This window comes from Otolemur garnettii, unplaced genomic scaffold (genome assembly GCF_000181295.1).
Source record: "Otolemur garnettii isolate 467f Iridium unplaced genomic scaffold, OtoGar3 scaffold00026, whole genome shotgun sequence".
Lineage (NCBI taxonomy): Eukaryota > Metazoa > Chordata > Mammalia > Primates > Galagidae > Otolemur > Otolemur garnettii.
The window spans coordinates 20,126,270-20,153,667 of NW_003852421.1; the positions used below are offsets into that span (position 1 = coordinate 20,126,270).

The 27,398-nt window shown below is 40.4% G+C and overlaps 1 protein-coding gene across 4 annotated transcripts in view; it reads right to left on the reverse strand.

The window, feature by feature from the left end:
* Nucleotides 1-981: 981 nt before the first annotated feature.
* Nucleotides 982-27,398, reverse strand: part of KIAA0319 (KIAA0319 ortholog) — a 57,729-nt gene continuing 31,312 nt past the window's right edge. Inside the window, exons 11-20 of one of the 4 annotated variants that reach the window (XM_003788338.1) lie at nt 21,232-21,364; nt 19,938-20,086; nt 17,086-17,237; nt 14,627-14,765; nt 13,820-13,979; nt 9,237-9,379; nt 7,442-7,564; nt 6,163-6,253; nt 3,238-3,329; nt 982-1,403 (exon numbers count right to left, since the gene is read on the reverse strand). In XM_003788338.1, coding sequence (XP_003788386.1) covers nt 1,225-1,403; nt 3,238-3,329; nt 6,163-6,253; nt 7,442-7,564; nt 9,237-9,379; nt 13,820-13,979; nt 14,627-14,765; nt 17,086-17,237; nt 19,938-20,086; nt 21,232-21,364 — 1,361 coding nt within the window. In that variant the 3' untranslated portion in view covers nt 982-1,224. Of the gene's footprint in view, nt 1,404-3,237; nt 3,330-6,162; nt 6,254-7,441; nt 7,565-9,236; nt 9,380-13,819; nt 13,980-14,626; nt 14,766-17,085; nt 17,238-19,937; nt 20,087-21,231; nt 21,365-27,398 lie in introns of those variants that run through there. The other 3 variants (XM_023512330.1, XM_012804217.1, XM_023512331.1) reach the window with 3 other exon arrangements.

The following is a 27,398-nucleotide window of genomic DNA, read 5'->3' on the forward strand; positions in this document are numbered from 1 at the left end:
ACAAAGAACACTAGGGGCACCACCAAGGGCACCAGCCTTAGGACCAAGGTTGGATGGGAACCACCGTGAGCCAATCAACGTGACAGGCTACAATTAACTCCACTTAATTGATCTAGAGTGGCTTTATTCATATGTTTGAATATTTACTTGGTAGAAAAATTGTTTAATAAATAAATGTATTTTTTAAACATATGAATTGAGCATGTCTATTACCAACTGATAATATGCAGTTTTTATCATGGGAAGTATCTGCAAGGGCCCAGAGTCTCACAACCATACCATCCTAATTAAGACTGTGTTTCAGAATCTTGGAGCATAGCACAGTTGCTGAATCCTTATCTCTGTAAATGGAAATCCAAATGCATGGCCTACAGTAGGTACTCAATGAATGTTTAAGGAATGAACCATCACTTCTGTGTTTAATGTAAGCTGGGGCTAAGCAAGGCCTCAGTGTAGTTTTTCTCAGAGGAGAAAAAAAGATAAATGATAAAATGCTACCTTTGGCTTTTAACCTACAATGCATGAAACTCCTCCTTCCTTTCTATTACCTCAGTTCTTAGAATACAATTCTTAACTCCTGTACTGCCATGAGCTGCTCTCCAGAGAGAACATAGAAGGGGTGGTTAGCCATAGCACAGGAGTAAAATAGGAGGACTTTGCTCTGAGTTTCATTGTGAAAACGGAAAACTTGCTGCACAGAAAACTCTGGTCACCTACACAGAAGAAGCCCCATGCCTCTTAGATAAGCTAATTTAATATACACAGCCATCTGACTCTGCAGGTCCTTTGAGACAAACCATGTTTAGAAAGTTGTCCTTAAAGGCAACCACAGCTACTACGAGAGAAATCAGGTCCCCTTCCTTATTTAACTCACCTTCCCTGAAGGTCTACAGGTAGAAACAGGTGTTAATCTTTATTTTAACAGAAGCAATATAATATCGTAACAGCTACAAAACCACAAAACTCTTTTAAGTATATTCCTTAGCATTTTACCCAGCCTACATTCTTATTAACAAGCATCACAGTTTAATGAACAATATTTTTGTTTTGTGCCTTGAAAACCCCAAGGAAACAGGTCTTTTAACATGGCACACACCCAACCACTGTGAGAGGGCATCAGTGAGCTGTCCTAACAAGAGTCAGTTTTATGTTTTAACTTCTACTGACTGGTCCTGGATTCAAGGGTGCCTGTGGGGTCCCTGCATTTTACACCAGACCACTCCATTATCTGTCCTTTGAGCAGTAACTGAAGGAAGCTCCATTTCTGACAGAGCCATTCATGGAAACCTTTGGATTCCCCCTCTCCATCCTTTCTCGGCTGAAGATTGTGTCCTGGTCACTGTCAAACTCAGACTCAGACACCATCAGGCTGGAGTTATGCTCTGTGCTCCGGTGCTTGATACCTGCAGAGAAGCAGACAGAAGCCTCTGAGGAGAAACGCTGGTGTTCGCTCCCAGCTGCAGGTCATGGGAAAGCAATGGAGGTGTGCTCCCTGCACCTTCAAAGCCATCTTACCCACAACACAGAAGGCGTTTGGGTTTCCTAGTGAGAAATAAAGTCGTCTTTGGTGTTACCCCTGGGCTTGAGCCCCAGCTTTGTCACTCATCAACTGTGCGAACCGGAGCTTTCAGTTTCCTCCACTGTGAAGTTGGGAAATAACAAAGCATCCACCCCCTGGACTTATGGGGAGGATTAAGTGAAATAGTACATATAAAGCTCTTGACCCAACATTTAGCCCAGAGTGATCACCAAATAAATTAAAGCTTTCTGATTTTACTATTTGATTCAAATATTTTTGGTAGAATTTTTGATCACTGGGGTCAAAGTAAAAGAGAGAACAGGTACAAGATCTCTGCTCTCAAAGAATTTAAAGTGTCTAACCAAGGACTCAAGACAAACTCCTGAGTAGATGGCTCATAACAGGCAAGAAATTAAAAAATAGATCTTACAGTAATCAAGAGAAAACAAGCACAAACCCGTATCTGGGACTGCCTTGGTGATGTGTTACGTAGATGGGGTTTGAAGAAAGAGAATTTGGACAGGACAGGAGAAGGGCATGAAGTATGCGAGGCATCCAGAAATATTTAGAGAAAACAAGTCTGATGGGAGCAAATGATTCACGTAGGAAATAACAAATGAGGGGCTGGAGAGGGAGAGAGAGGCTGGGACCTCATGAAAAAGTACATGAATACAAGGCAAACCATAAGGTTTGGATTTTATCCTGTAAAGAGAGGAATGACATTATTAAAATGTTGTTCTAAGGTATTAATAAAACCACAGTGTGCAGGATATGGCAAAAACAGAGCCCACTGAGAGTAGACTGTGGACACAGAAGCTGCTATGGTCTGAATGTCTGTGCCCCCAAATGTGTTGAAACCTAACCCTCAAGGTGATAAGAGAAAGAGGTGGCACCTTTGGGAGGTGATCAAACGGGATGGATGCCCTTATAAAAGAGGCTCCACAGGCTCCCTTGCCTCTGTGAGTAGGGGCCGTCTATGAGAAACTGGCTGTCACCAGACACTGAATCTGCCAGCCCCTTGATCTTGGACTTTCCAGCCTCCAGAACTAGAAGAAGTAAATATCTGTTGTTTATAAGCCACCCAGACTAGTTTGCTATAGCCACCCAAATGGACCAAGACAGAGGCAGTGCAGGGTAGAGGAGAGCCCAGCTCTGGAGCAGGTGACCTGCTCCAATCTGCCTTTGGCACTCACCAGCTCTGCTACTTGGCAAGTTGCTAACTTCCCTTTGCCTCAGTTTCCTCTTCTATAAAATGGGGATAATCATAGTACATAACTCATAGAGCTGATGGTAGGATTAGAATTAAATGGAGAAAGTACTTTGAAAGTACCTAGTACATATTAAACATTCTTGTTATTACTATCAGTTCAGAGGTGAGACTGTAAGGGTCTGAACTAGGTGGTGATGATAATGATGAGCACAGAGGGCAAAAGACTGGCAAGATGGGGCAGCTAGAGTGGGGGGTAACAGGAATGGGGGTTCTATAAATATGAATGGGAATGTCAGAAGGATGAGTGAATTTTATGAGAAAAGTAGAAGAGATAATGCAACCTAAAGCACTTTGAGCCCTGATACTAAATTATGTGATGCAAATGGCAGGCACTCAATCAAGATGTGCTATCATTTATTTTTCCCGTTAACCCTAGTTAACCCAAGTTAACTGGCAGGCAAATACCTGGATTAAAGGTACCAGAAAATCATCCTGCAGACTGTCTTACCATACTTGGGCCTTAGTTCCATTCTTTCCTGTTCATCCATGTTATCCAGGATGGTGTACTTTGTTTTCTTCCTTATTTTAGTCCTTTTTCGTCTGAAAGGAACAATGAAAATCTCAGCTCAGATTCTCAGAAAGGTAACTAGAATCCAGGATTTAAAATACAGGGAAGACACTATAGGAAATGTTTTGACTTATCACATAATAGCTGACATCTTTCATTAAAGAAAAACATGCAAGGCCAGGTCAGAGTTCACTGGGGCTTAAATACATTATGCATCTTGAAGAAACACATCAGGGACATGACAGCCACAGCACTATCACCCACCCAACTGCAGGTCTCAGCTAAGCCTCAGGATGTGGGACCTTTAGAGCAATCCTTGCCCCAGGGAGCTTTTCCCAAGCCATGCATAGTAGGTGATTACTGTCTCATATGGCTCTAGGAAGACTTGTTTGTTTGATTTTTGAGACAGTCTTATTTTGTCACCCTTGGTAGAGTGCTATGGTGTCACAGCTCACAGCAACCTCAAATTCTTGGGCTCAAAGGATTCTCTTGCCTCAGCCTCCTGAGTAGCTGAGACTACAGGTGCAGAAGACTTACTGGGATTTAGGCCTCGAAGTGCCTGTGCCTGGCTCTCTTTGGCCAGTCTTACCTGGGAATGTAATTATAAATAAAACTAAAATAATCTGGCTTGGCACCTATGGCTCAAATGGCTAAGGTGCCAGCCACATACAACTGAGCTGGCAGGTTCAAATCCAGCCTGGGCCCATCAATGACAGCTGCAACCAAAACAAACAAACAAACAAAAAAAATAGCTGGGCATTGTGGTGGGTGCCTGTAGTCCCAGTAACTTAGGAGGCAGAGGCAGGAGAATCACTTGAGCACAGGAGTTGGAGGTTGCTGTGAGCTATGATGCTATAGCACTCAAGGGTGACCACTTGAGGCTCTGTCTTAAAAAAAAAAAGCTAAAATAATCTATAAGTCACTTCTGAAAAATGGGGATTAATTATGATATACCTAATTTTAATCACATCTTCTTTGGAGAGCATCTATAGTGTTTCATATAAAAAGAGACCTGATGTCCTCTTCTAAGGACTGGAGGAATCACTTTCCCTATAAGTTTCCCCACAGAAGGTTGAGCAAGGAGCTCTGGAGGATTCAAACAATGGAGCAGCTCAGGGGCTTCTTGGAGGTCAACTCCATGGAAAAAGGAAAACTGAAAAACCTAAAGCAAAACTTCTCTTTGGTTGTGTCATTGCCTCATTTAAAGTTTTAAATTTATTTAAAAAGACTCAGAGTAAATTGTTGCTTCACAAAATAAAAATAAAATCTACAATTTGGGTTTGTTTTGTTTCGTTTTGAGACAGAGTCTCACTCTGCTGCCCTGGGTAGAGTGCCTGGCCTCATAGCTCACAGCAAGCTCAAACTCTTGGGTTCAAGCAATCCTCTTGCCTCAGCCTCCCAAGTAGCTGGGATTATAGGCACCCACCATGATGCCTGGCTAGTTTTTCTATTTTTAGTAGAGACAGGGTCTCACTCTTCCTCAGGCTAGCCTCGGTCTCACTCTTCCTCAGGCTAGACTCGAACTCCTGACATCAAGCAATCCACCTGCCTCTGCATCCCAGAGCAGTAGGATTACAGGCAAAAATCTACAATTTGTACTAGTATATTTCTAGAACTGCTTCCTCTACTGAGACTTGTGATATAATGATATATATTGCTCTTTGTCCATGGTTCCTGGCTGATAACTCCCAGAGCCCTGGGTATAACGCTGAGTGCTTTAGGCCTCAGAAGGTGATCAGAAAACAGAGTTTCTGATTTTGATGTTTTGCCGTCCTTTCACTTGCTCCTCTTTCTCCTCAAAGCAGGACTCTTCATTGGCTTTTCTGTCTTAGAGCAAGGCATAAATTCCCTGACCTGCCTTATGTGATTATAGGTCCCCATTCCAGCTGGAAAGCATACCCCATACCCTGGAGGAAAGAGTGCTGCACAGAGGCCAGGAAGAATCTGAACAGACAGGCCTTGCCAGGTTTCCCTTCTCAATCTTTTAGGGCTAGATCAACCCCTTTTTGTCCTGTCACATTTCTACACAATTGGCAATTGTGCCTACCCAATGAAGGCACCATAAAAGACCTAAAAAGAAGAGCTTCTGGATGGCTGAACACAAGGGGGTTCCTGAGGGGGATGAGCCTGGGTTGGGGTAAGGGGGAGGATGAAAACTCCATGCCCCTCCCATACACCTGGCCTTATGCATTTCTTCATCTGTAATATGCTTCATAATAAATTGGCAAACAGGTTCCCCTGAGTTCTGAGAGCCACTGCAGCAAATTAATTGAACCCAACAAGGAAGCTGTGGGACCTAATTTATAGCTAGTAGGTCAGAAACATGGATTAAACAACCTGGGCTTGCAAATGGCATCTCAATTGGGGGGAGGGGCCAAGCCTGGGGATTGAGCCCTCAACCTGTAGGATTTGGTGCTATCTCCAGGTAGACAGTCAGAATTTAATGGGAGGACACCCAGCTGGTGTTCACTTTAGAATTGATTGCTTGCTTGGTGCATGGGGAGAAACCACCACAAACTTGTTTACGGAAGTCTTTTGATTGCTGAGTAACAAGATAGAAAAAACACTTTGGGTTTGTGTTTTTCCACCCATAGTACTGCTCTAGTGAATATAATGTGCGACTGATAGAGAATAGCATTAGATTGAATATAGAATGATTGAACTTCTTAGAAAGTATGAGAACTGCAATGAGAAAAAGCTGCCTTGCAGTAAAAACCACAAAGTGCTTTTAAAGTCTAGTTTGTCTTCATAAAAAAGTGATTGTTAATCAGCTGACCAGTTTAAACAACCCAAGTAAACAATCCATAAGCTGTCACGTCACATTTAATGAGATGTCCGTATTTCACATAAATAAGCACCAGGTACCTCTTGCAGCAGCAGATACAAAGCCAAGTGAGACCTCCTATTAGCACAGTAAGAGCAAAAGCCAACACTGCCACATAGAATACGCTCCACTCTGAAAAACAAGAGAGCCAACTGGACATAGTTGTATGCTACCTGCAAAGAAAATTCATTTTGATGATTCATAACAAACATTTCTGGGTCCCTACAAGTAAAGGCCATGTGTGGTGTTGCTAAAACCTCTTCGGGCTGGTAGCAGAGAATAACAAGACAAAATACAAATAAGTTAAGAAACCTAAAACTGCCCTATTTTTGCCATTTAGTTCAGGGGCCTCATGGAGCACATATTTCATGCTGACTTGAGAACAGAATAATCTGAACTAGAATTAGTCAATTACATAGTAATGCCTCTTATACAGCACCCATGCACATATGGCACATCAAAATATTCCTTCCAGAATCCCCAAGAATCACAACCTTTTCCCCCAAAGAACTCTGGCTTGGTTTTATAATAATAAAGCAAATAAAGTATCTATATGGCTGCCTCTGGCCAGAAGACATCTTTCAGAGCCAGAGAGCAATTTGGAAACTACTTTATCCTCATTCCTTCCACAAACTCGCAGAACTCCAATATAAAAAGCTTTGCAATCACAATTCAGAAACTGAGAAGCCCAGGGAGCAAAAACACAAGGTTTAACTCTATCGAATGTTATATAACCTCCTTGGAATAATGATCCAAGGGCTGGCTATTTTCTAATTTTTATATAGTATTAACTGTCATAATATGACAGCTCAACTTTTATAATTTTTTTTGCCAATTATATCCATCTGGTTGTCCCCAACAACAAATTTACTCTTAGAAGCAGACTGGCATTAAAATAGTTTTCTCCCCAGAAGAGACATAAGGGCACCATCAGATTGGCCTGCTAAGGCTGCAGCTACAATTTCTGGTGCCTGTTTGGGTGGACAGCCCACAATAAGCCAAATTCTCTTTTTTATCTGATTTTAGCTGGCCACTTCACCAGAAAATCACACTGAGCCTAACCCAAGGAAGGTATAATCTGGAAATGTAGCCCATGGCCCAAAGCAACTTTTTCTTAGAAAAATGCCAGTGATAGTTGGTTAGATCTGCTCTGCCAAAATCCTAAACACATCCCCAAAAGTGAATAGTTGGGAGGACCTTACCTCACTGCCAAGAAGGGTTGAATGTTTACAGCTGCAAAGCTAGGCAGATATTTCTGATACTTAAGAATGAGTTGCTTGAAAGCTCCTCACCCAAAGTCACCTCTCCACCAGAACTCACCACAGTTGCTCTCCCCATCCTGCATATAACGCTGTATGAAGTTCTCCATCCACAATTGAGAGCAAATGCAGCGCTTTGTGATAGGGTCACAGTGACCATGGCCAGAACACTTCAAAAGGCAACCTGCAAAGAGATGTGTAGGCTGAGGTCATCACGAGGAAACGAGAATCCCTGGCTTCAGCTTCTGTATCTTCAACAGTGTAGGCCCCACATAGATGCATCTTACTGAATTAAGAGCCTCTTACGGTATGGACTGGGGTCCTGAGAATAGTCTCTCATCACTGATACACTCTCCTCAGGAAGCAAATGCACAAAAAGCCAATTCACACCATGTAACAAAAGCCTTAAACTGTAGCAAAAACATAGCACCCTGTGGCTTAAGAAAATAAGTTCTAAGAATCTATCCAAAGAAAATAGTTAAGGATATGCACGAAGATTTATCTACATTGTAGTATTATTTAAAATCAACCTTAAAGTCCATGAATAGAAGGCTGGTTGTGTAATTATGAAGTTTATCTAGGGTGGCATAGTATGTTATACATATATCAAATCATCCTCCTTATATTAAGTGTTTCTGGAGATGGGGAACTGGAAGGTAATAGATCAGAATATTAACAAAAGTTGTCTGTGGATGGTGAGAATTCTAGACTCTAGAATCTAGAATATTATTTTCTTCTTTGTGCCTTTCTGGATATCCTAAGTTTCCTATAATAAATAATTACTATTTTTGTAGCTAAACCAAAAAAGAGGTATTAAAAAATTAAGTTACTCTATGTTTTGACTGAGAAAGTCAATTGTAGGTAGATAAAGATAGAACAATTAAGTAAGAAACTCATCCTAGGAAAAGCTACATACCTCATCACTGAATATCACTATTGTCCCCCCAGATGGCTAAGGGGAGTACCTCAAAGGTGACTATCATGATCTTTAATAATGAGGTATGTGCCACTTGTTCTGGGACGAGTTCATAAACTTTATTGTCTAGCCTTGTATATTTGAAACAAATTAAATTTTACTGCCCAAACATTATCATTCCCTTGTAACTATCATGTTCTTCAGAGTCTACTGAAATGGCCATTGCAATATAATAAGAGATTCGTGTTATACGTGAGATGAAGACAAGGACTGTGGGACTATGAATGACTTTGTACGTTGGAAGGGGTGGCAAGCAAGGTGCTTATTAAAGAGGTTCTACTGGAGAAAGTATTCGTAAGTTTTTCACAGAGCTTCATGACACTGTCATCAAAACCTAAGGCACTATGTCCAGAGTAAATAAATTATATGTACAAGCAGCCCCCAAGTTACAAACATTTGCTTTACATATAACTCACACTTACTAATGGAGGCTATTACACTTAAGTTCACAAGTTACAAACATCCAGCTGACATATGATTCACACTTTGGATGGAGGTTATTACATACAAATTCAACTTAAGAACAAACCTGCAGAAACTATCTTATTCATAACCCAAGGATTGCCCGTATATGGCTTTTCCAGGCAGTAACACTTGTTCTGACAGTTTAAATAAAATTTATGACAGTGGCCATTACCCATGAATATGATCTTAAATTTTGACCCATGAGTATTATTGCTCTCCAGTTTTTTTCTAAGACAAACAGTAGTGGGCAGATGTGTGTTATAGGAAAACTACTGGAGAAATAAATGCAAAACAAGTCCCTGGAAGCTGAAGTGAAAATGTTCACATCACTTCTCTGCTTCTCTTTCTGTGCCTGTAAAACTTAACCATGATTGTCAAGTCTGATTCCTTTAGAATATTCCTGTGGGGGACATACCTGCTGTGTCAATCCTCAAGACCTTGAAAAGCAAGAACTCAGCCTTCTCCTTTGAGAGCCGCATGTGCAGATTTCGGGCCACTTCAGCCGCTTTGAGAACCCTGAAAGGTGGCCCACTCTGTACATAAAACACAATCACGGTGCTGCAGAGGAGACAATGAGAGAGGACGGCCACACATTCAGATAGATGGTGACCACCATGGCATGTCCACTATAGCCACCTGACCTGTGAAGTCAGGGTGCAGACTGCTACAGCTCTGTGGCCTGCCAAGGACAAGGGGGCATATGTGTGGGTCAAGGAATTGATCTGTTTCTATTCACAAATAAAGGCTCTTCTGTCTCAAAATATATTGACCCGGCTCGGCGCCTTTAGCTCAACCGGCTAAGGCGCCAGCCACGTACACCTAAGGTGGCGGGTTCGAATCCCCAGCCCGGACCCGCCAAACAACAATGATGGCTGCAACCAAAAAATAGCCAGGCGTTGTGGCGGGCGCCTGTGGTCCCAGCTACTTGGGAGGCAGAGGCAAGAGACTCACTTGAGCCCAGGAGTTGGAGGTTGCTGTGAGCTGTAATGCCACGGCACTCTACCCAGGGGGACAGCTTGAGGCTCTGTCTCAAAAAAAAAAAAAATATATATATATATATATATATTGACCCAAGACAGACCTTCACGTGAAAGGAGCAATGTATAAATCATACATCGGAACCACATTGAGATACCACTTCACACCCACAGGGTTGGCCATGATCCCAATAGGGACCATAGCAAGTATTAGAGAACACGTGGACAAATTAGAGCACGTACACATTGCTGGTGTATACATCTCTAACTAAAGGCCTGTGGGGAGCTACTGAGTTGGTGAACAAGAACGCATCTATGTGCTGGAAAGGCAGAACACCCCAAACTTCCCTCCTCTGGAAGGACAGAAGCTCCTTCCAGATCTTGTCCAATATACCTCTTCATCTGGCTATTCATTTGTATCCTTTAATATAGCCTTTGTAATAAATCCATAATAATAAGTAAAAAAAAAAGGAGCAATGCATATATGAGTACAAACAGGCCCAACTATACACTAAATGATAACTTTTAGATGTCTTTCATCTTTTTTATTGAGGTATAATTTACATACCATGAAATTCACTCCTCTTTTTAAAAAATTATTTTATTTTATGTTTATTTATTTTATTTGTTTTAGAGACAGGGTCTTGCTCTGCTATCCAGGCTGGAGTGCAATGGCATGATCATAGCTCACTACAGCCTCAAACTCCTGAGCTCAGGAAATTGTCCCTCCTGGGCCTCCCAAAGCACTAGAATTACAAGCATGAGCCACTGTGCCTGGCTGCAAATCACCCTTTTAGAGTACAAAATTCAATGGCCTTTTGTATATTCACAAAGTTGCACAATTATCACCACTTTGTAATTCCAGTACATTGTCATCACCCTCAAAAGACAACCCATAGCCATTGGCAGCCACTCCCCCTCTCCTCCCACAGTACCTGCAACCACTAATCTAGTTTCTGTCACTATGGATATTATTCCTCTGGACACTTCGCATGAATGGAATCATACAGTATGTCACCTTCTATGTCTGGCTTCTTTCATTTAGCCTGGTTCCAAATTTCATCCATGCTGTATGGATGTATGTGGCATGTATCAGTACTTCTTTCCTTTTTTTTTTTTTTTTTTTTTGAGATAGGGCCTCAAGCTATTCCCCTGGGTAGAGTGCTGTGGCATCCCAGCTCACAGCAACCTCCACCTCCTGGGCTCAAGCGAGTCTCCTGCCTCAGCCTCCCAAGTAGCTGGGACCACAGGTACCCGCCACAGCACCTGGCTATTTTTTTTTTCTTGGTTGCAGCAGTCATTGTTGTTTGGCAGGCCTGGGCTGGATTCGAGCCTGCCACCTTAGGTGTATATGGCTGGCGCCTTAGCCACTTGAACCACAGGTGCCGAGCCAGTACTTCTTTCCTTTTTATTGCCAAGTAATATTCTACTGTATGACTATATCATATTTTTTATTCATTCATCAGTTGATGGGCATTTGAGTTGTTTCCATGTTTGGCCATTATGAATACATGATATAAACATTCATATACAAGTTTCTGTATAGATGTAAGTTTTTTCTCTTAGGTATATACTAAGAGTAGAATTAATAGGTCATATGGTAACTCTATATTTAGCTTCTTGAGGAACTGCCAAATTATTTTCCACCAGCAATGTATACATGCTCTAATTTGTCCACATATTCTCCAGTACTTGCTATGGTCTGTATTTGGATTATGGACATCCTGGTGGGTGTGAAGTGGTATCTCCATGTGGTTTTGATTGGCATTTCTTTAATGGCTAATAGTGGAGCATCTGGTTACTGGTTATTTCCATATCTTCTTTGGAGAAATGTCTATTCAAATCTATATTAATTTCCCAAGGCTGCTGTTTAAAAAAAGTACCACACTACTCAGGAAGCTGAGGTAAGAGATCGCCTAAGCCCAGGAGTTGGAGGTTGCTGTGAGCTGTGATGCTACGGCACTCAACCAGTGGTGATAAAGTGAGACTCTGTCTCTAAAGAAAAAACAAAAGTACCACAAACTGGTGGCTTAAAGCAATAGAAATCTCTTCTCACAGTTCTGGAGCCTAGATATCCAGAATCAGTATGAGCAGGGCTATGCTTTCTCTGAAGGCTCTATGAGAGAGTCTGTTCCATGCCTTTCTTTTAGTTTCTGGTGTTGCCAGCAAGCCTTGGTATTTCTTTGGCTTGTAGATGCATTGGTCTAGGCTCTGCCTCTGCCATGACGTGGTGTTCTCCCTGTGTGTCTCTGTGTCTCTTGCCCTCTTCTCATAAGGACCTAAGAGTATACCCATTTCTAGCATGACTTCATGTTAACTAAGGGTATCTATGCAATGACCCTATTTCCAAGTAAGGTCACATTCACAGGTCCCAGGGGTTAGGACTTAAATGTATCTTTTGAGGAACACAATCCAACCCACAATAAGTATGTTATCATAAAAGAGTGTTGGATTTTATGAAATGTTTTTTCTGTTCCTTTTGAGGTGATCATGTGGTTTTGTCCTTTATTAATGTGGTTTTTTACATTTATTAATATCCATATATTGAATCACACTTTCATTCCTAAGATAAATCCTTTTTTTTTTTTTGCAGTTTTTGGCCGGAGCTGGTTTTGAACCCACCACCTCCAGCATATGGGGCTGGTGCCCTACCCTTTTGAGCCACAGGTACCACCCCCCTAAGATAAATCCTACTTGGTTATGATACATAATCCTTTTAAAATAGCTGGATTCAGTTTGATAGTATGATATTGTGAATATCTGCTTCTATATTCACAAGGGATATTAGTCTATAATTTTCTTTCTTGCAATGTTTTGTTGTCAGGGTAAAACTGGCCTCACAGAAGGCATTGAGAAATATTCCCTTCTCTTCTGTTTTCTGGAAAAGTTTGTGAAGGACTATGTTAATTCTTTACTGTTTTGCAGTTTCACCAATGAAGCCATCTGGTCCTGGGTCTTGTGGGAAGTTTTTGGATTACTAATTCAATCTCTTTACTTATGATAGGTCTATTCAGATTCTTAATTTCTTCTCACATGAGTTTTTATAGCTTATATCTTTCTAGAAATTTTCCCATTTCATCACAGTTATCTAAAGTGTTGACATACAATCACTCATTATTCTCTTATAATCCTCTTTATTTCTATAAAGTTGTCAGTAGTAATGTTCCTTTTTTCCTTTCTGATTTTAAACATTTGAGTCTTCTCTATTTTTCCTGGCCAATCTAGCTAAAATTTTATCAATTTGATCTGTCCAAGGAACACTTCTGGTTTTGTTGATTTTCTGACATGTCTTTGATTTAGTCTTTGATATTTTATAAGCAAGAGAACTGTATAGCCCATTTTAGAAAGAGTTACATAAATAATTATAATGCATATTAATTTGTTATTTTTCTAAATAAACTTTTGTTCTCTGGAAAACCAACCAAGGTGAAAGAGCTCTGAACAGCTGGCAAATGGAGTTGTTATGAATGGTAAGTTTTCATTCCCACGTTCTTTCTCTCTCTTCCTACCCACCGTAGGTTGGATAAGAGTTTAAATACAAAAACTCAATAAAATACAAACATTCTGTAAAAAAACAAAGGCCAGAGTTTCAGCCTTGGACTTCTAGGAGACAATAAATTGTAATCAATGAATGATTTTTTCACGTTGAGGAAGCCTCAGTCCCTATGAGCATGCAGCAGGGATGAAATGTGGCTAAGACATCCTCTTCACATGCCCTAGACCACTAGCCAGCCTCTGAGTCAGCAGGGCTAATGACCAGCTCCCTCTGATGTTCCCTAACTCCTTCATTCAGAATATTCTTGGTCAACAAATGTTTGCCGAGACTTATGGAAAGGATTCAGGATGATGTTGTCTTTACTCCTACCCTTTGAGAGAAAAAGGTATGAATAGGACAAAAATGTGTACAAAAATACAGAAAAAGAGGAAGAATAAACCTCTTTCTGCTAGACTTTCTGCTAGAGAGAAAGAACTAGAACTTTGCAGGGCTAAGGCCCTGTCACAGGTGGGCAGCTTATTATACCTGAGATCCGAGTGTGCCTGGATCTTCTGGACCTTAATGTCTGAGTCCAGCACATTCAGCAGCACCGCCAGCTGCCTCACCAGGGTGTCTTTCTGCTGCTCTGTGAGCTGCCCAACACGAACCTGCAGGATCAGCTCCACCAGGCCACTCTTCCTAGGGTCTAGGAAAAAAGAACTTTTGGCATTTCCAATTGGAGATCACAGGCTTAACATTACATAGAAGGAGTAAGGACATATAACAGTTTAAACATAATCCTATGCAATTTCTACATATGGGATTTAGGACTCAGATAAATTCATCTAAACAACTCAGAGGCCACTATTTAGGGATACAATTCCTGTGTTTTATCCCAGTGTGTTATGTATTAATTTTTTTTCAGAAGATAATCAGGTGTATCTAATTAGACTCTGGCTAACTTGAAATTTTGGCCTTTCACACACTTGCCCAGGACCAGAATAAGAACTTTGGCTCCAAGTGCATGCCCAGTCTAGGCTGGGGGTCATTGTGGCCACCTCAAGGGAGCTGCCTTCTCTTAGAGCTCCTATATGGAAGCCCTGTGTCCACTTCTCAGTAGGGCTTTGTCCTTTGGCAGGAAGATAAAAGCAAAAAGAAAATCTTATTCCCAAATACAATTCTCCTTAATGAGTTATGAGGCTGGATCTGTTTGGGGACAGACAACACATACAGAACATCGTTAAAGTAGACCCAGTCATGAGATGGATCCAGCCATACTGGGTCATACTATTAACTGCAAAGACCCCAATGCTGACCATCCAGACCATGCATGGCTAGCTCCAGGGAACACACCTGGCTGCACTTCCACAGTGGCAGTGTCTGTGTCCGAGGCCCCCTGACCATCAGTGACTTGCAAGTGGAAAGCGTACACTCCCTCCACCAGATTTGTAAGCTGCAGGGCTGCCCCATGATCAGAGCCATCAATGACATCCTATGAAACAACATGGGTCACAGTTATAAATCACAGGTCCCAATTTCTGGGTTTTGTTGACCACAAATCTCAGCGTCCACCTCTTTAACACATGCATGATTTTAAAAAGGAAGCTGAAGAGGAAACCAGGCTGTCATGTTAGGAATAATTCTTAGCACTTCTTCACCATAAAGCACCAGAAGGAGGTGCTTCAGACAAATTCTTCAGACAGTATTTCCTGCACTGAGTTTACCAAGTACTTTCTAAGAATTACCAAATGATTAATTTTATCTAACAGAAGAAAAGACCATTTGAATTGGGACAAGAACAGGTTTTCTGGTTCTTATTCTCAAATGAAATTTTATAATACTCTAGTCTTGGATTCCTTTATGGAGTATAATGTTCACCTTCTTTTTTTTTTTTTTTTTTTTGAGACAGAGTCTCACTATGTCACCCTCAGTAAAGTGCTGTGACATCACAGCTCACTGCAACCTCAAATTCTTGAGCTTAAATAATTCTCTTGCCTCAGCCTCCCAAGTAGCTGGGACTATAGGCACCCATCACAACGCCTGGCTATTCTGTGATTATAGTTGGCCCAGGCTGGATTCGAACCCACCAGCTCCAACATACGTGGCTAGCACCCTATCCACTGAGCTACAGGTACCAAGCCTCATGTTCACCTTCTTAACCGACCCTAAGAGCCTGGGTAAAAGCATCTCTGTTTTATATTCCTCAAGGTTCCAAAGAATTAGGGAGAACCTTCCAGACCCCTGCCAACAGAAAGGATGGTAGCAAAAAATAAGTGTTCTGAACACATCACAATTACATTTAATAGCTAATCCACTAGCTAGCTGAATAATATTAACTTTAGAGGTGCTTTAGAAAGTAAAAAGCATTTTCAAGTTCTTCCCTTTAGTACTTCTCCAATAGTATACTTGCACCTCACTAGTCCTTAGCAACAGCAGGAATGATGATGTACCTAAATTTATAGCATAAGAGGCAGTGTGATCTAATACAGCTAAAAACTTGGGTTTGTCTAGTTTTATCAGAAATGAGTAAATTGACCTTGGCCTTCACTCATCTCTGCATGTTACTTTGTGCAGCTGTGAAATGTGAATATCAATCCCTGCTCTATTGAAATGTCTGGTACAATATGAGGAAGAGGAAAAAATCCACTTAGACCAGAACAAGAATAATGGGGACGCTAAGGAGGAGAATTATTCCTTCCTACTGGAAGACCTTTTTTTTGCAGTTTTTGGCTGGGGCCGGTTTGAACCCGCTATCTCCACCTCTGGTATATGGGGTCAGTGCACTACTCCTTTGAGCCACAGGTGCTGTCCCCATTGGAAGACTTTGTTTCAAAGTCCTCCCAGGATATGGTTTCCTACCTCATCCAAAGTCTGCAAAAGTCAGGGAAAAATCAGAAAGGACTTTTGTTTTAAAGGACATTTGTTTAAATCTAATAGCAGACTACTGTCTCCAGCCCTCAGAAAAGTCAAATGTAGAAGCATAAGCAGTTTACAGGGAGCATGGAAATGTTCCTCAAGAGAAATGAGGTCCTAATAGAGACACTGCTATGGCCTTACTTGTGTCCCTCCCAAATTTATATGTTGAAGCTCTAACCTTTCTGTACCTAGAAACAGGACCTATAAGGAGGTAATTAAGGCTAACAGAGGTCATAAGCCTACGGCCCTGATCTGACAGGATTAGCATCCCCATAAGAAGAGATACCAGAGTGCACTCTCTCTCACTGTCTGCTGTGTGAGGTCACAATGAGAAGGCCACTGTCTGTAAGCCAGAAGACAGACTTCATCAGAATCTCCACTGGTCAGCACCTTGATCTTGTCTTCCCAGCCTCCAGAATAGTGAGAAAATAAATTTCTGTTGTTTAAGCCTCCCAGTCTATGGTATTTTGTTGTGGCAGCCCAAGCTGACTAATATGTAGGTCACTGTGAGAGTTTTGAGACAGACTGTGTTATTATTTCACTATGGTATTATTTCACTTTCAAGAAATATAGTTGTGGTGGCACCCGCAGCTCAATAGGTAGGGTGCTGACGAGCTATAGGCACTGACCACATGAACTAGGGCTGGTGAGTTCAAACCCAGTCAGGGCCAGCTAAAAAAAAAAAAAAAGAAAGAAAATAAAGAAATACAGTCGACAGCATCCTTTCTGCTTTGCCCATGCAAGTTTGGCTTATTCGTGTTGCTGGGAGGGCTTCATTTGTTTCTGTCCACACTGATGTTATATTTCTTGATTTTTGTGTATCTCAAACTTTTATAATGATCCACATATAGATGTAATGACAAGTGGTTTAGGAACAATTATCTTTAAGTACTCACTCCAGCTGCTGGACTCTGGCCATCCCGGATCCACAGATAGGACACAATTCCTTGGTCATCAGTAGACCTTGAACCATCCAAAGTAATGGAATTATTGGGAAGCACAAGAACATGTCTGCCACCAGCCTGGGCTCTGGGAGGACTATTATTTTCTAAGTCAAATACAGCAAAAATGAAAGCAAAGAGATTGATTTAAAACACTGGTTATAGAAATGGGTCATAAAACATCTGTAACTCTTCCACTTTGCAGATACAGTAAGTAGATTTAAAATATCTTTTAAGGATATTTGCCCCCATATACCTATAAGATAATATAAAGGCTTTCTTAAAGGTCTATTTGTGCTTGGATAGTTATACTTTGGGATGAAAAGGTAAAATAGCAGGCTATATATTGGAATTTTTAAAAATATTGTTATGGTTTTTCTCTCCTTGAAAAATAGAAACAATAATATTACTTACAGTTAGGGTTCTAAAAGTGAAAATATTTTGGCTTATAATATACTCTGGATCATTTTGTACTGTCCTACCCTGTCTGGCCAAAGAAATATTTTAATTTCTAGGATTGCCAAATCTTGACTGTGAAAGATAAAGAACTGAATAAAAAACAGTATGATCCTCACTTCTCTGAAGAGGTGTTAGATATAAATAAAGCAATGTAAGACCCATCTCTGACTATAGCCTTAGGAAAGAAGGGCCTGGAGCATCAAAGGATACTCAGGTGTGGTGGGGAGTCCATAAGAAGACACAGCCCCAATCTAGAGATGAGGTCACTAGAGGTAAATCCTGCTTGTTCAGAAGGGGTTGTGGGACCCAACTTGTCTTCTCTTAACTTCCCCTTGGAAACAAGTCAAGCAATGAAAAAACAAGGGTGAGGACAGCCAAGTGCTGCTCCAAGGGAGAGATTAACATCCCTTGGATATTGGAGATTGGAGAGAGACAATTGATGCTATTACTAGTTTTTCCATTTCATTTTTTAGAGAGATTTGGAGAGGGGGGAAGAGTCTGGTGTTAAGGAGGCTTAATTCCATTGAGGATATAGGAAAAGGCTAAAAAAAAAAAAAACATTGGCAACAAGTTAAGTTAATCCAAAAGTCATTCTGTTAAAAACAATATCTACCCGTAGCTCAGTGGTCAGGGCGCTGGCCACATACACCTAGGCAGGTGCATTGGAACCTGATCCGGGCCTGCTAAAACAACAATGACAACTGCAACAAAAAATCATGGCCGGGCATTGTGGTGGGCACCTGCAGTCCCAGCTACTTGGGAGACAGAGGCAAGAGAATCACTTAAGCCCAAGAGTTTGAGGTTCTGTGAGCTGTGATGCCACAGCACTCTACCAAGGGAAACCTAGTGAGACTGTCTCAAAAAAAAAAAAAAAAAACCAATATCTAGACCCTATCCAGGTTTACAAATGGAACTCAGAACAGGCATTCCCCTTTTATGATTATGTACTCTTGAACTCCAGTCATGATGTTCACCTAAATCTGAACTGAATCCTCCATTGTCACAAACCTACTGCTACTCTTCTGTGAGCCCTATTTCAGATAATCGTGTCACCACTATCCCCTATATGCTAAAGGTAAAAACTCTTGGTGTCATCTTAGCATCTTTCTTACCCTCCAGATCTATTACATTCCCAAGTCTTGATAATTGAAGACTCTAAAATATCTTCCCAATCTATCCTTTCTACCCCATTTTCCCTTGGTTTGGCCTCAAATGGGGCTCAAAACCCCTCTTATGGCACCTGCCTTTTAACTGTTCTACTTTCAGCCTTTTTTTATCAATCTGTTATCTTTTTTCAAATCCATACTTTACAGCTACAATGATGTGATATTAGGGTTTGTTAAAATGTTCCACAAAAAAAAAAAAAAAGAAAGAAAGAAAAAATATGAATTGAAAAATGAAACAAGATTGGGAAAATGTGGACTGCTGTTGAAGCAGAATGATGGTTATATAAGTCTGTTAAGACTATTCTACTTTTACATTTAGTTGAAAAAGTCTACAATAAAATCTTCTTAAAAATCCAAATCTATATCACTTTGCTAACAAAATTGCTTCAGCCCCTTTCAACTGCCCAGAAAATAAAGTCCAAACTCCCAAGCATGCCCTCGGTACATGGGTACATGACCTTCCCTGGCCAAGCCTCTGCCTCAGGCTGCAGTCTCTCTCCAAGTGCCCCAGGCTTGCTGTTCCATAAATTCAAACCTTTCCATCCAGCTGTGCTCTTTACTCCCTGCATTTTATTTTCTTTTCCTTTTTTTTTTTTTTTTTTGGTTGTTTAGGATTCATTGAGGGTACAAAGAATTAGGTTACACTGATTACATACTCCCGCATTTTAACTCACAGTAATCATCCTTAATCCAATCAATACTTATGAGTCTACCACACTGCTATGTAGAGAACAGAGAAACATCTGAAGCAAAGGCACTCAGGCAACTCACAATCAGAAGGGAAAACAGACAAGGAGACAAGTACTAAGCAATACTGCCCTAGGCTAGGCCACAGAGTTCATGTTAAGAGATAACAGAACTTGAATTTTTAAAAAGAGAGAAAGCAAAGCATAATGGTATCATTTGGACATGGGTTGTTAATTGCCAGCAGTCATAGGATGAAGCCTCTAGAAGACACAGGTCGCAAACAAAACAAAAGGAAATGCTGTCTCCCTGCAGAAGACCATGGGAAATAGCTAACGTGGATAAAAGGTTGGCTCCTCTCGGCCAAGTGGATTTTTGCATCTGCTGTGAATAAGTAAGCGTATATCAACATCTCTGAATAATTATGGTCTGGCTTAGGGTGCAATAGTACTGGAAAACAGAGCAGGCCTAGCCCCATCCACTTTCAGACCCACTCACCCTTCTTTACCGCCACAGTGAGGGTGGATGTGCTGCTTAGCCCCTGCTGGTCTTTCACTGTCAAACGGAAGTGGTAGGTTCCCACCTGAAGACCAGTCACTGTGGCTATCGCTTTGTCAATATTTTCTATCTCCACTGTACTGGGGCCTCTATAAAACAGAAAAGTGGTTAACAAAAGGAAGGGGCTGAAAATGGCAGGCATGTGGTTTGTGTCTTTGCCAATGATTTTCCCCCATCCAGAATATATGCCATTTAGAGAATTCTAAGACAACTCTTCATTCATTTACATTCTCTAGTTCAGTACAGAAGACATAAATGTCTATTTCAGACACAGTTTGCTAGATTACTGGAAAAATTTTCTTGCTTTTTTTAAAAATTGAGCTGCCAGTGAAATGATCTATCCCTGGAAAATAGAGCCTTACAAATTACTCCCATTTCTTCTCTGAATAAAATTAGGTTATATCCTCATCTATCTTTAGGGAGAATATGGAAGAGGAAGCAATGAGGCAGATAAACAGTCTCCTAAGAAAGGAATCATGGTGTAGTCAGCAAGATTGCGGGGCTGGTAGTCAAAAAGACATAGGTGTGATTCCCAGCTCTTCTCGTGCTGTCTGGGTAACCTTCCAGGGATAGGAAACCTGCAGCCTTGGGTCCACATGTGGCTTCTGGATCCATGAGTGTGGCCTTTTGATTGAATCCAAATTTTACAGAACAAATCCTTTTAATAAAGAGATCTGTTCTATGAAGTTTGGATTCAGACAAGGGGCCACACTTGGGGATTTGGAGGGCCACTTATGGCCTTCAGGGCTGCAGATTCCCCACTCCTGCAAGGCTGTGGGATCTCATTAGTCTCCCAATCCTCAGTTTCAGCTTCAAAATGGGACTAAGGTTAGTATTTACCTCTTAAGAACAAACACAGGAGTCTATGAGATTTAGCAAATGTTAAATAACACAGGACTCCCCTTACACTGCACTCTTGTCGTCTGCAGTCCCTGTAGGACAGGTTGAATGTAAATAGGGACCACACACAGCTTTCCCCGTACCTCTCCTGCATTCAGCTCATCTCGCACCATGACTGCCCCATACACCTGCCCTGTTTCCACCTCCTTCCATGGTCAAAGAATGTCTATTCACAATTAAGACAGTCTTCTGTCAATAATGCCCAGCCTCTTCTAGAAATGGGCTTAAATCCTGACTCCCCAACAAGCTAAGCTGATAGTTTACTCCAGATCTCCAGAGAAGGGACAATTCAGCATGGGTGTGGCCCTGGCAGCTGGGTGGTGAGATGGACTACCTGACATGCTCCCAGTGGTAGAAGACAATGCCATGGTCGTCCCTGCTCCTGCTCCCATCCAGGGTAGTACTCTCCACAGGGAAGATCAGCTCCTTATCAGGGCCAGCCACAGCTACTGGAGGCCTGTTGTTTTCTGAAATTACAGACACAGTGAAAAAATATTATCTTTTTGCCTTAAGTCTGAAATCCCCTGATTTCTGGATTTAAGCCAATTATTCACATTCAGACTAGGCAGCTACTAGAGTACACAGAGTCCTTTGGGGATCCTGGAGTGAAGAACTGCAGTCCACAGAGTTGAACAGTCTGAGTCTGAGACTAGGGTTACAGGCAGCAGGAAAACTATTCCCTGATAGATACATGTGTTTGGTTTTTTTCTTTCTTTCTTTTTTTTTTTTTTTTGGTCTGGGGCTAGGTTTGAACCTGCCACCTCTGGCATATGGGGCTGGTACACTACCCTTTTGAGTCACAGGCACTGCCCTATGTGTTTGGTTTCTTTAAGAGACCCTCAAAAGTCACAGAGTGAAGACAGAAGGAAAGGGGGAAAGGGTAGGAAGAGAGGGAAGAAGGATGGGTGAGAGAAAAAGAGAGGAGAAGGAAGGAGAGGGGGAGGGAAAAGAAGAAGGAAGGAAAGAAGGAAGGAAGTTAGGTCACAGCAATAGGAAAAGGCCTGCTTTGTCAGGTAGGGCTTACTTCTTTTTGTCTTTGTAGCACCAATGTCTAACATAGTTACCTGGTAAATAGAAAACGTTCAAGACATTTTAGTTAAATTTGACAAAAAAAAAAAAAAAAAAAAAAAATATATATATATATATATATATATATATATACATAATGCATTGCAGATATTGTTATTGACATTAAAAGATACCATTTCTGCTGTGCTCAGTGACTCATGTCTTTAATCCTGGCACTCTGGGAGACCGAGGCAGGGGAGAGTGCTTAAGTTCAGGAGTTCTAGACTATCCTGAACCAGAGTGAGACCCATCTCTAAAACTAGGCAGGCATTGTGGTAGGTGCCTGTACTCCCAGCTACTCAGAGGACTGAGGCAGGAAGATCACTTGAGCCCAAGAGTTTGAAGTTACTGTGAGCTATGATGCCACAGCACTCTAGCTTGGGGCAACAGAGACTATCTCACAAAAAGAAAAAAATTCAAAGATAGGATTTCTGTTTTTAAAAAAAGTCACAAAGTCAAAACTTGATGTTATCCAATGTCCATACCATCTCACCACCCCATAGCCCTACTCAGTATGGTTCAGTGCTTTCCCATTGAGCTTAGGATAGAACACTGCTGCAGCCATGCCTGTACCACCCTTTATGGTGAGCCCTTCATAGTCCAACGTCCCCCACCTCTTTTCCTCTCTCTCCAAAAATCTCTTCTCTAATTCCTTGAATGTTCTAAAATGTCTTTCACCCTGAAATCTCAATGCATCCTATTCCCTCTGCCTAAGAACTCTGAGCTCATGGAAGACCTCTCCATAGACAACTTAAGCCCAGCATGTCCCTTCTTGTGGGTCTCTCTAGCAGACTGTCATTCCCCTAGCAAAGCACTGATCACACAGTTTTCATGAACTCACATGGCCTGAGAGAGCAGAGAACAAGTCTACCTTGTTTAATTCCACATCCCCAAGGCCTAACTAATAGCACTTTAGCACATTAGCTGAATAAATAAATAATTTGTTTATAGGTCAAGTATACTCTCATTGCCAGGACACTAGATAAGAGTTTCTGGGGCCAGGAGGCCTCTTATAGAAAAGCTCTAAAGCAAAGACCATTGTCAAGCATAGATCTAGCTACCTTGAAGGTTATTTAAATTCAGAGGTAGGCATAATCCCTAGGTTTTCATGAAACTATTAATGGACAGTGAGTGGAACTGGGGCCAATGCCCCAAGATCTGGCTATGTCTGAGTAGAAATATTAGACTTAAACCTGACCCTAGAACAAATTGACTTTACAGACCTCTACAGAGCATTTCACCCTAATAAAACTAAATATATATTCTTCTCATCAGCCCATGGGTCATCATCCAGAAGAGATCATATCCTAGGATACAAGTCTAACCTCAGCAAATTTAAAAGTATAGAAATTATTCCTTGTATCTTCTTGGGCCATCAAGGAATAAAAATAAAGGAACTCAACAGCAACAGTAATCTTCATACTCAAACAAAGTCATGGAAATGAAATAATCCTAGGCTGAATGATAGCTGGGTCAAAGATGAGATTAAGAAGGAAATCACCAAATTTTTTGAACAAAATTATAATAAAGACACAAGTTATCAAAACCTGTGGGATACTACAAAGGCAGTCCTAAGAGGGAAATTTATAGCATTGGAAGCCTTCATTAAGAAATCAGAAAGAGAGGAAGCCAACAACTTAATGGACCATCTCAAGCAACAAGAAAAGGAAGAACATTCCAACCCCAAACCCAGCAAAACAAAAGAAATAACCAAATTCTCCCCCACTTAGGGCAGAATTAAGTGAAATTGAAAACAAAAGAATCATTCAGAAGATCAATGAAACAAAAAGTTGGTTTTTTGAAAAGATTAATAAAATTGATAAACCTTTGGCCAACCTAACCAGAAACAGAAAAGTAAAATCTCTAATATCATCTATCAGAAATGATAAAGGAGAAATAACAACAGACATTTCAGAAATTTAAAAAATCCTCAATGATTATTACAAAAATCTCTATTCCCAGAAATATGAAAATCTGAAGGAAATGGACCAATACATGGAAACACGCCACCTTCCTAGATTCAATAAGAAAGAATTAGAAATCTTGCATAGGCCTATATCAACCAATGAAATAGCATCAACAATATGGAATCTCCCTAAAAAGAAAAGTCCAGGACCAGATGGCTTCACATTCGAATTCTTTCAAGAGGAACTAGTATCTATATTATACAACATTTTCCAAAGCATAGGAAAAAATGGAATACTTCCCAACACATTCTATGAAGCAAATATCACTCTGATACTCAAACCAGGAAAAGATCCAACAAAGAAAGAAAATTATAGACTAATCTCATTAATGAATATCGATGCAAAAATATTCAATAAGATCTTAGCAAACAGAATTCAATAACACATCAAAAAAATTATACACCATAATCAAGTTGGTTTTATTCCAGGGTTACAGGGTTGGTTCAACATACACAATCTATCTACTGTATACAAGAATCTTATATATAATATATAATACTATAATTATATATACAATATATAATACTTCACATCAATAAAATAAAAAAGACCATATGATTATCTCAAATGATGCAGAAAAAGCCTTTGATAATATCCAGCATCCTTTCATGATCAGAAGTCTTAAGAAAATAGGCATAGAAGGGACATTTCTTAAACTGACAGAGGTCATCTATAGCAAACCCACAGCCAATATCATATTGAATGGTGTAATGTAAAATTGAAAACATTTCCACTCAGATCAGGAATGAGGCAAGGATGCCCACCGTCTCCACTGCTATTTAACATAGTAATGGAAGTCTTAGCTATCACAATCAGGCAAGAGAAGGTGATCAAGGGTATCCAAATAGGGTCAGAAGAGATCGAACTGTCACTCTTTGCTGATGATATGATCCTATACCTGGAAAATCCCAGGGACTCAACATCAAAACTCTTAGAAATGATCATAGCATCATCTCAGGATACAAAATCAATACTTATAAGTCGGTAGCTTTTTTATACACCAACAATAGTCAAGCTGAAAAAATAATCAAGGACTCTATTTCATTTACAATAGTGCCAAAGAAGATGAAATATCTGGGAATTTACCTAACAAGCAATGTGAAATATCTCTATAAAGAGAACTATGAAACTCTGAGAAAAGAAATAGATGAAGATGTTAACAAATGGAAAAACATACCATGCTGATAGCTGGAAAGAATCAACATTGTTAAAATGTCCATACTATCCAAATCAATCTACAGATTTAATGCAATTCCTATTAAAGCACCATTGTCATACTTTAAAGAGCTTGAAAAAATAGTACTTCATTTTATATGGAATCAGGAAAAAACTCAAATAGCAAATACATTACTCAGAAATAAGAACAAATCAGGAGGTATCACTTTACCAGACTTCAGGCTATACCATAAATCTATAGTGATCAAAACAGCTTGGTACTGGCACAAAAACAGGGAAGTAGATTTATGGAACAGAATAGAGAACCAATAGATGAACCCAGCTGCTTATCGTCATTTGATATTTGACAAGCCTATCAAAAATATTCAGTGGGTGAAAGACTCCCTATTTAACAAATGATGCTGGGTGAACTGGCTGGCAACCTGTAGAAGACTGAAACTGGACACACTTTTCACCATTAATAAAAATTGATACGCACTGGATAAAAGATTTAAATGTAAGGCATGAAACTATAAAAATACTAGATGACAGTGCAGGGAAAACACTTGAAGAAATTGGCCTGGGAGAATATTTTATGAGGAGGACCCACCCCAAGCAATTGAAGCAACACCAAAAATACATTACTGAGATCTGATCAAACTAAAAAGCTTTTGCACAGCCAAGAGCACAGTAAATAAAGCAGAAAGCCTTCAGAATGGGAGAAGATTTTTGTAGGTTATGCTTCTGACAAAGGTCTGATAACTAGAATCTACAGAGAACTCAAACTAATCAATAAGAAAAAAACAAATAACCCCATTTCTATGTGGGCAAGACACTTGAAGAGAAACTTCTATGATGAAGACAGACACATGGCCTACAAACACATGAAAAAATGCTCATCATCCTTAATCATCAGAGAAATGCAAATCAAAACCACTTTAAGATATCATCTAACTCCAATAAGATTAGCCCACATCACAAAATCCCAAAATTACAGATGTTGGTGTGGATGCGGAGAGAAGAGAATATTTCTACATTGCAGGTGGGAATGCAAGCTAATATGACCTTTTTGAAAAGAAGTTTGGAGAACACTTGAGGAACTAAAAGTAGACCTACCGTTCAATCCTACAATTCCTCTACTACAGTAGTTCTCAACCTTCCTAATGCCATGACCCTTTAATACAGTTCCCGTGGGTTGCAACCCACAGGTTGAGAACTGCTGCTCTACTAGGTATATACCCAGATGATCAAAAATCATTTTATAATAAAGACATTTGCACCAGAATGTTTACTGCAGCCCAATTCATAATTGCCAAGATGTGGAAATAGCCCAAGTGCCCATTAACCCATGAATGGATTAACAAATTGTGGTATATGCACACCATGGAATACTATACAGCCATTAAATAAGATGGAGACTTCATATCTTTTATGTTTACCTTGGATGGAGCTGGAACATATTCGTCTTAGTAAAGTATCTCAAGAATGGTAAAAAAAGTATCCAATGTACTCAATACTACCATGAAATCAATATATAACCACTTACACATTTATATGAATGGCAAAACATAACTATAGTTCAGAAAGTAGAAGGGAAGAGGAGAGAACGGGAGGGGAGCGGGGATATGGAAGGAGGGAGGGTATTTGGGGGGACCTCACCTAATGTGCATGAGGTGATGGTACATTTTAAAACTATTAAGAAATGAGTATAATTATGATGGATGTGTTACTTAGTTCAATGTATGCATTTCACATTGTATATTAAAGCAGTATCCTGAACCCCATAAATGCATCAATGTACAAAGTTATGATTTAAAAACAAAACAAAAACTTTTAAGACATGAGTATAATTGTGATTCATGTGTATCTACTTAATTTAATGTGAGCATTTCACATTGTATATCAAAGCAGTCCACTGGGCTTCACGCCTGTGGCTCAAGTAAGGCGCCAGCCACATACACCTAAGTTGGTGGGTTCGAATCCAGTCCAGCCGCCAAACAACAATGACAGCTGCAACCAAAAAATAGCCGGGTGTTGTGGCGAGCGCCTGTGGTCCCAGCTACTTGGGAGGCTGAGGCAGGAGACTCACTTGAGCCCAGGAGTTGGAGGTTGCTGTGAGCTGTGATGCCATGGCACTCTACCTAGGGGGATAGCTTGAGGCTCTGTCTCAAAAAAAAAAAAAAGCAGTACACTGAACCCCATAAATGTATCAATGTACAAAGTTATCATTTAATAAAAAATAATAAAAAAAGATAATACCACTAAATTTGGTATATTTGAAGCCCAGAAACCCATCCATCAGCTTTAATCT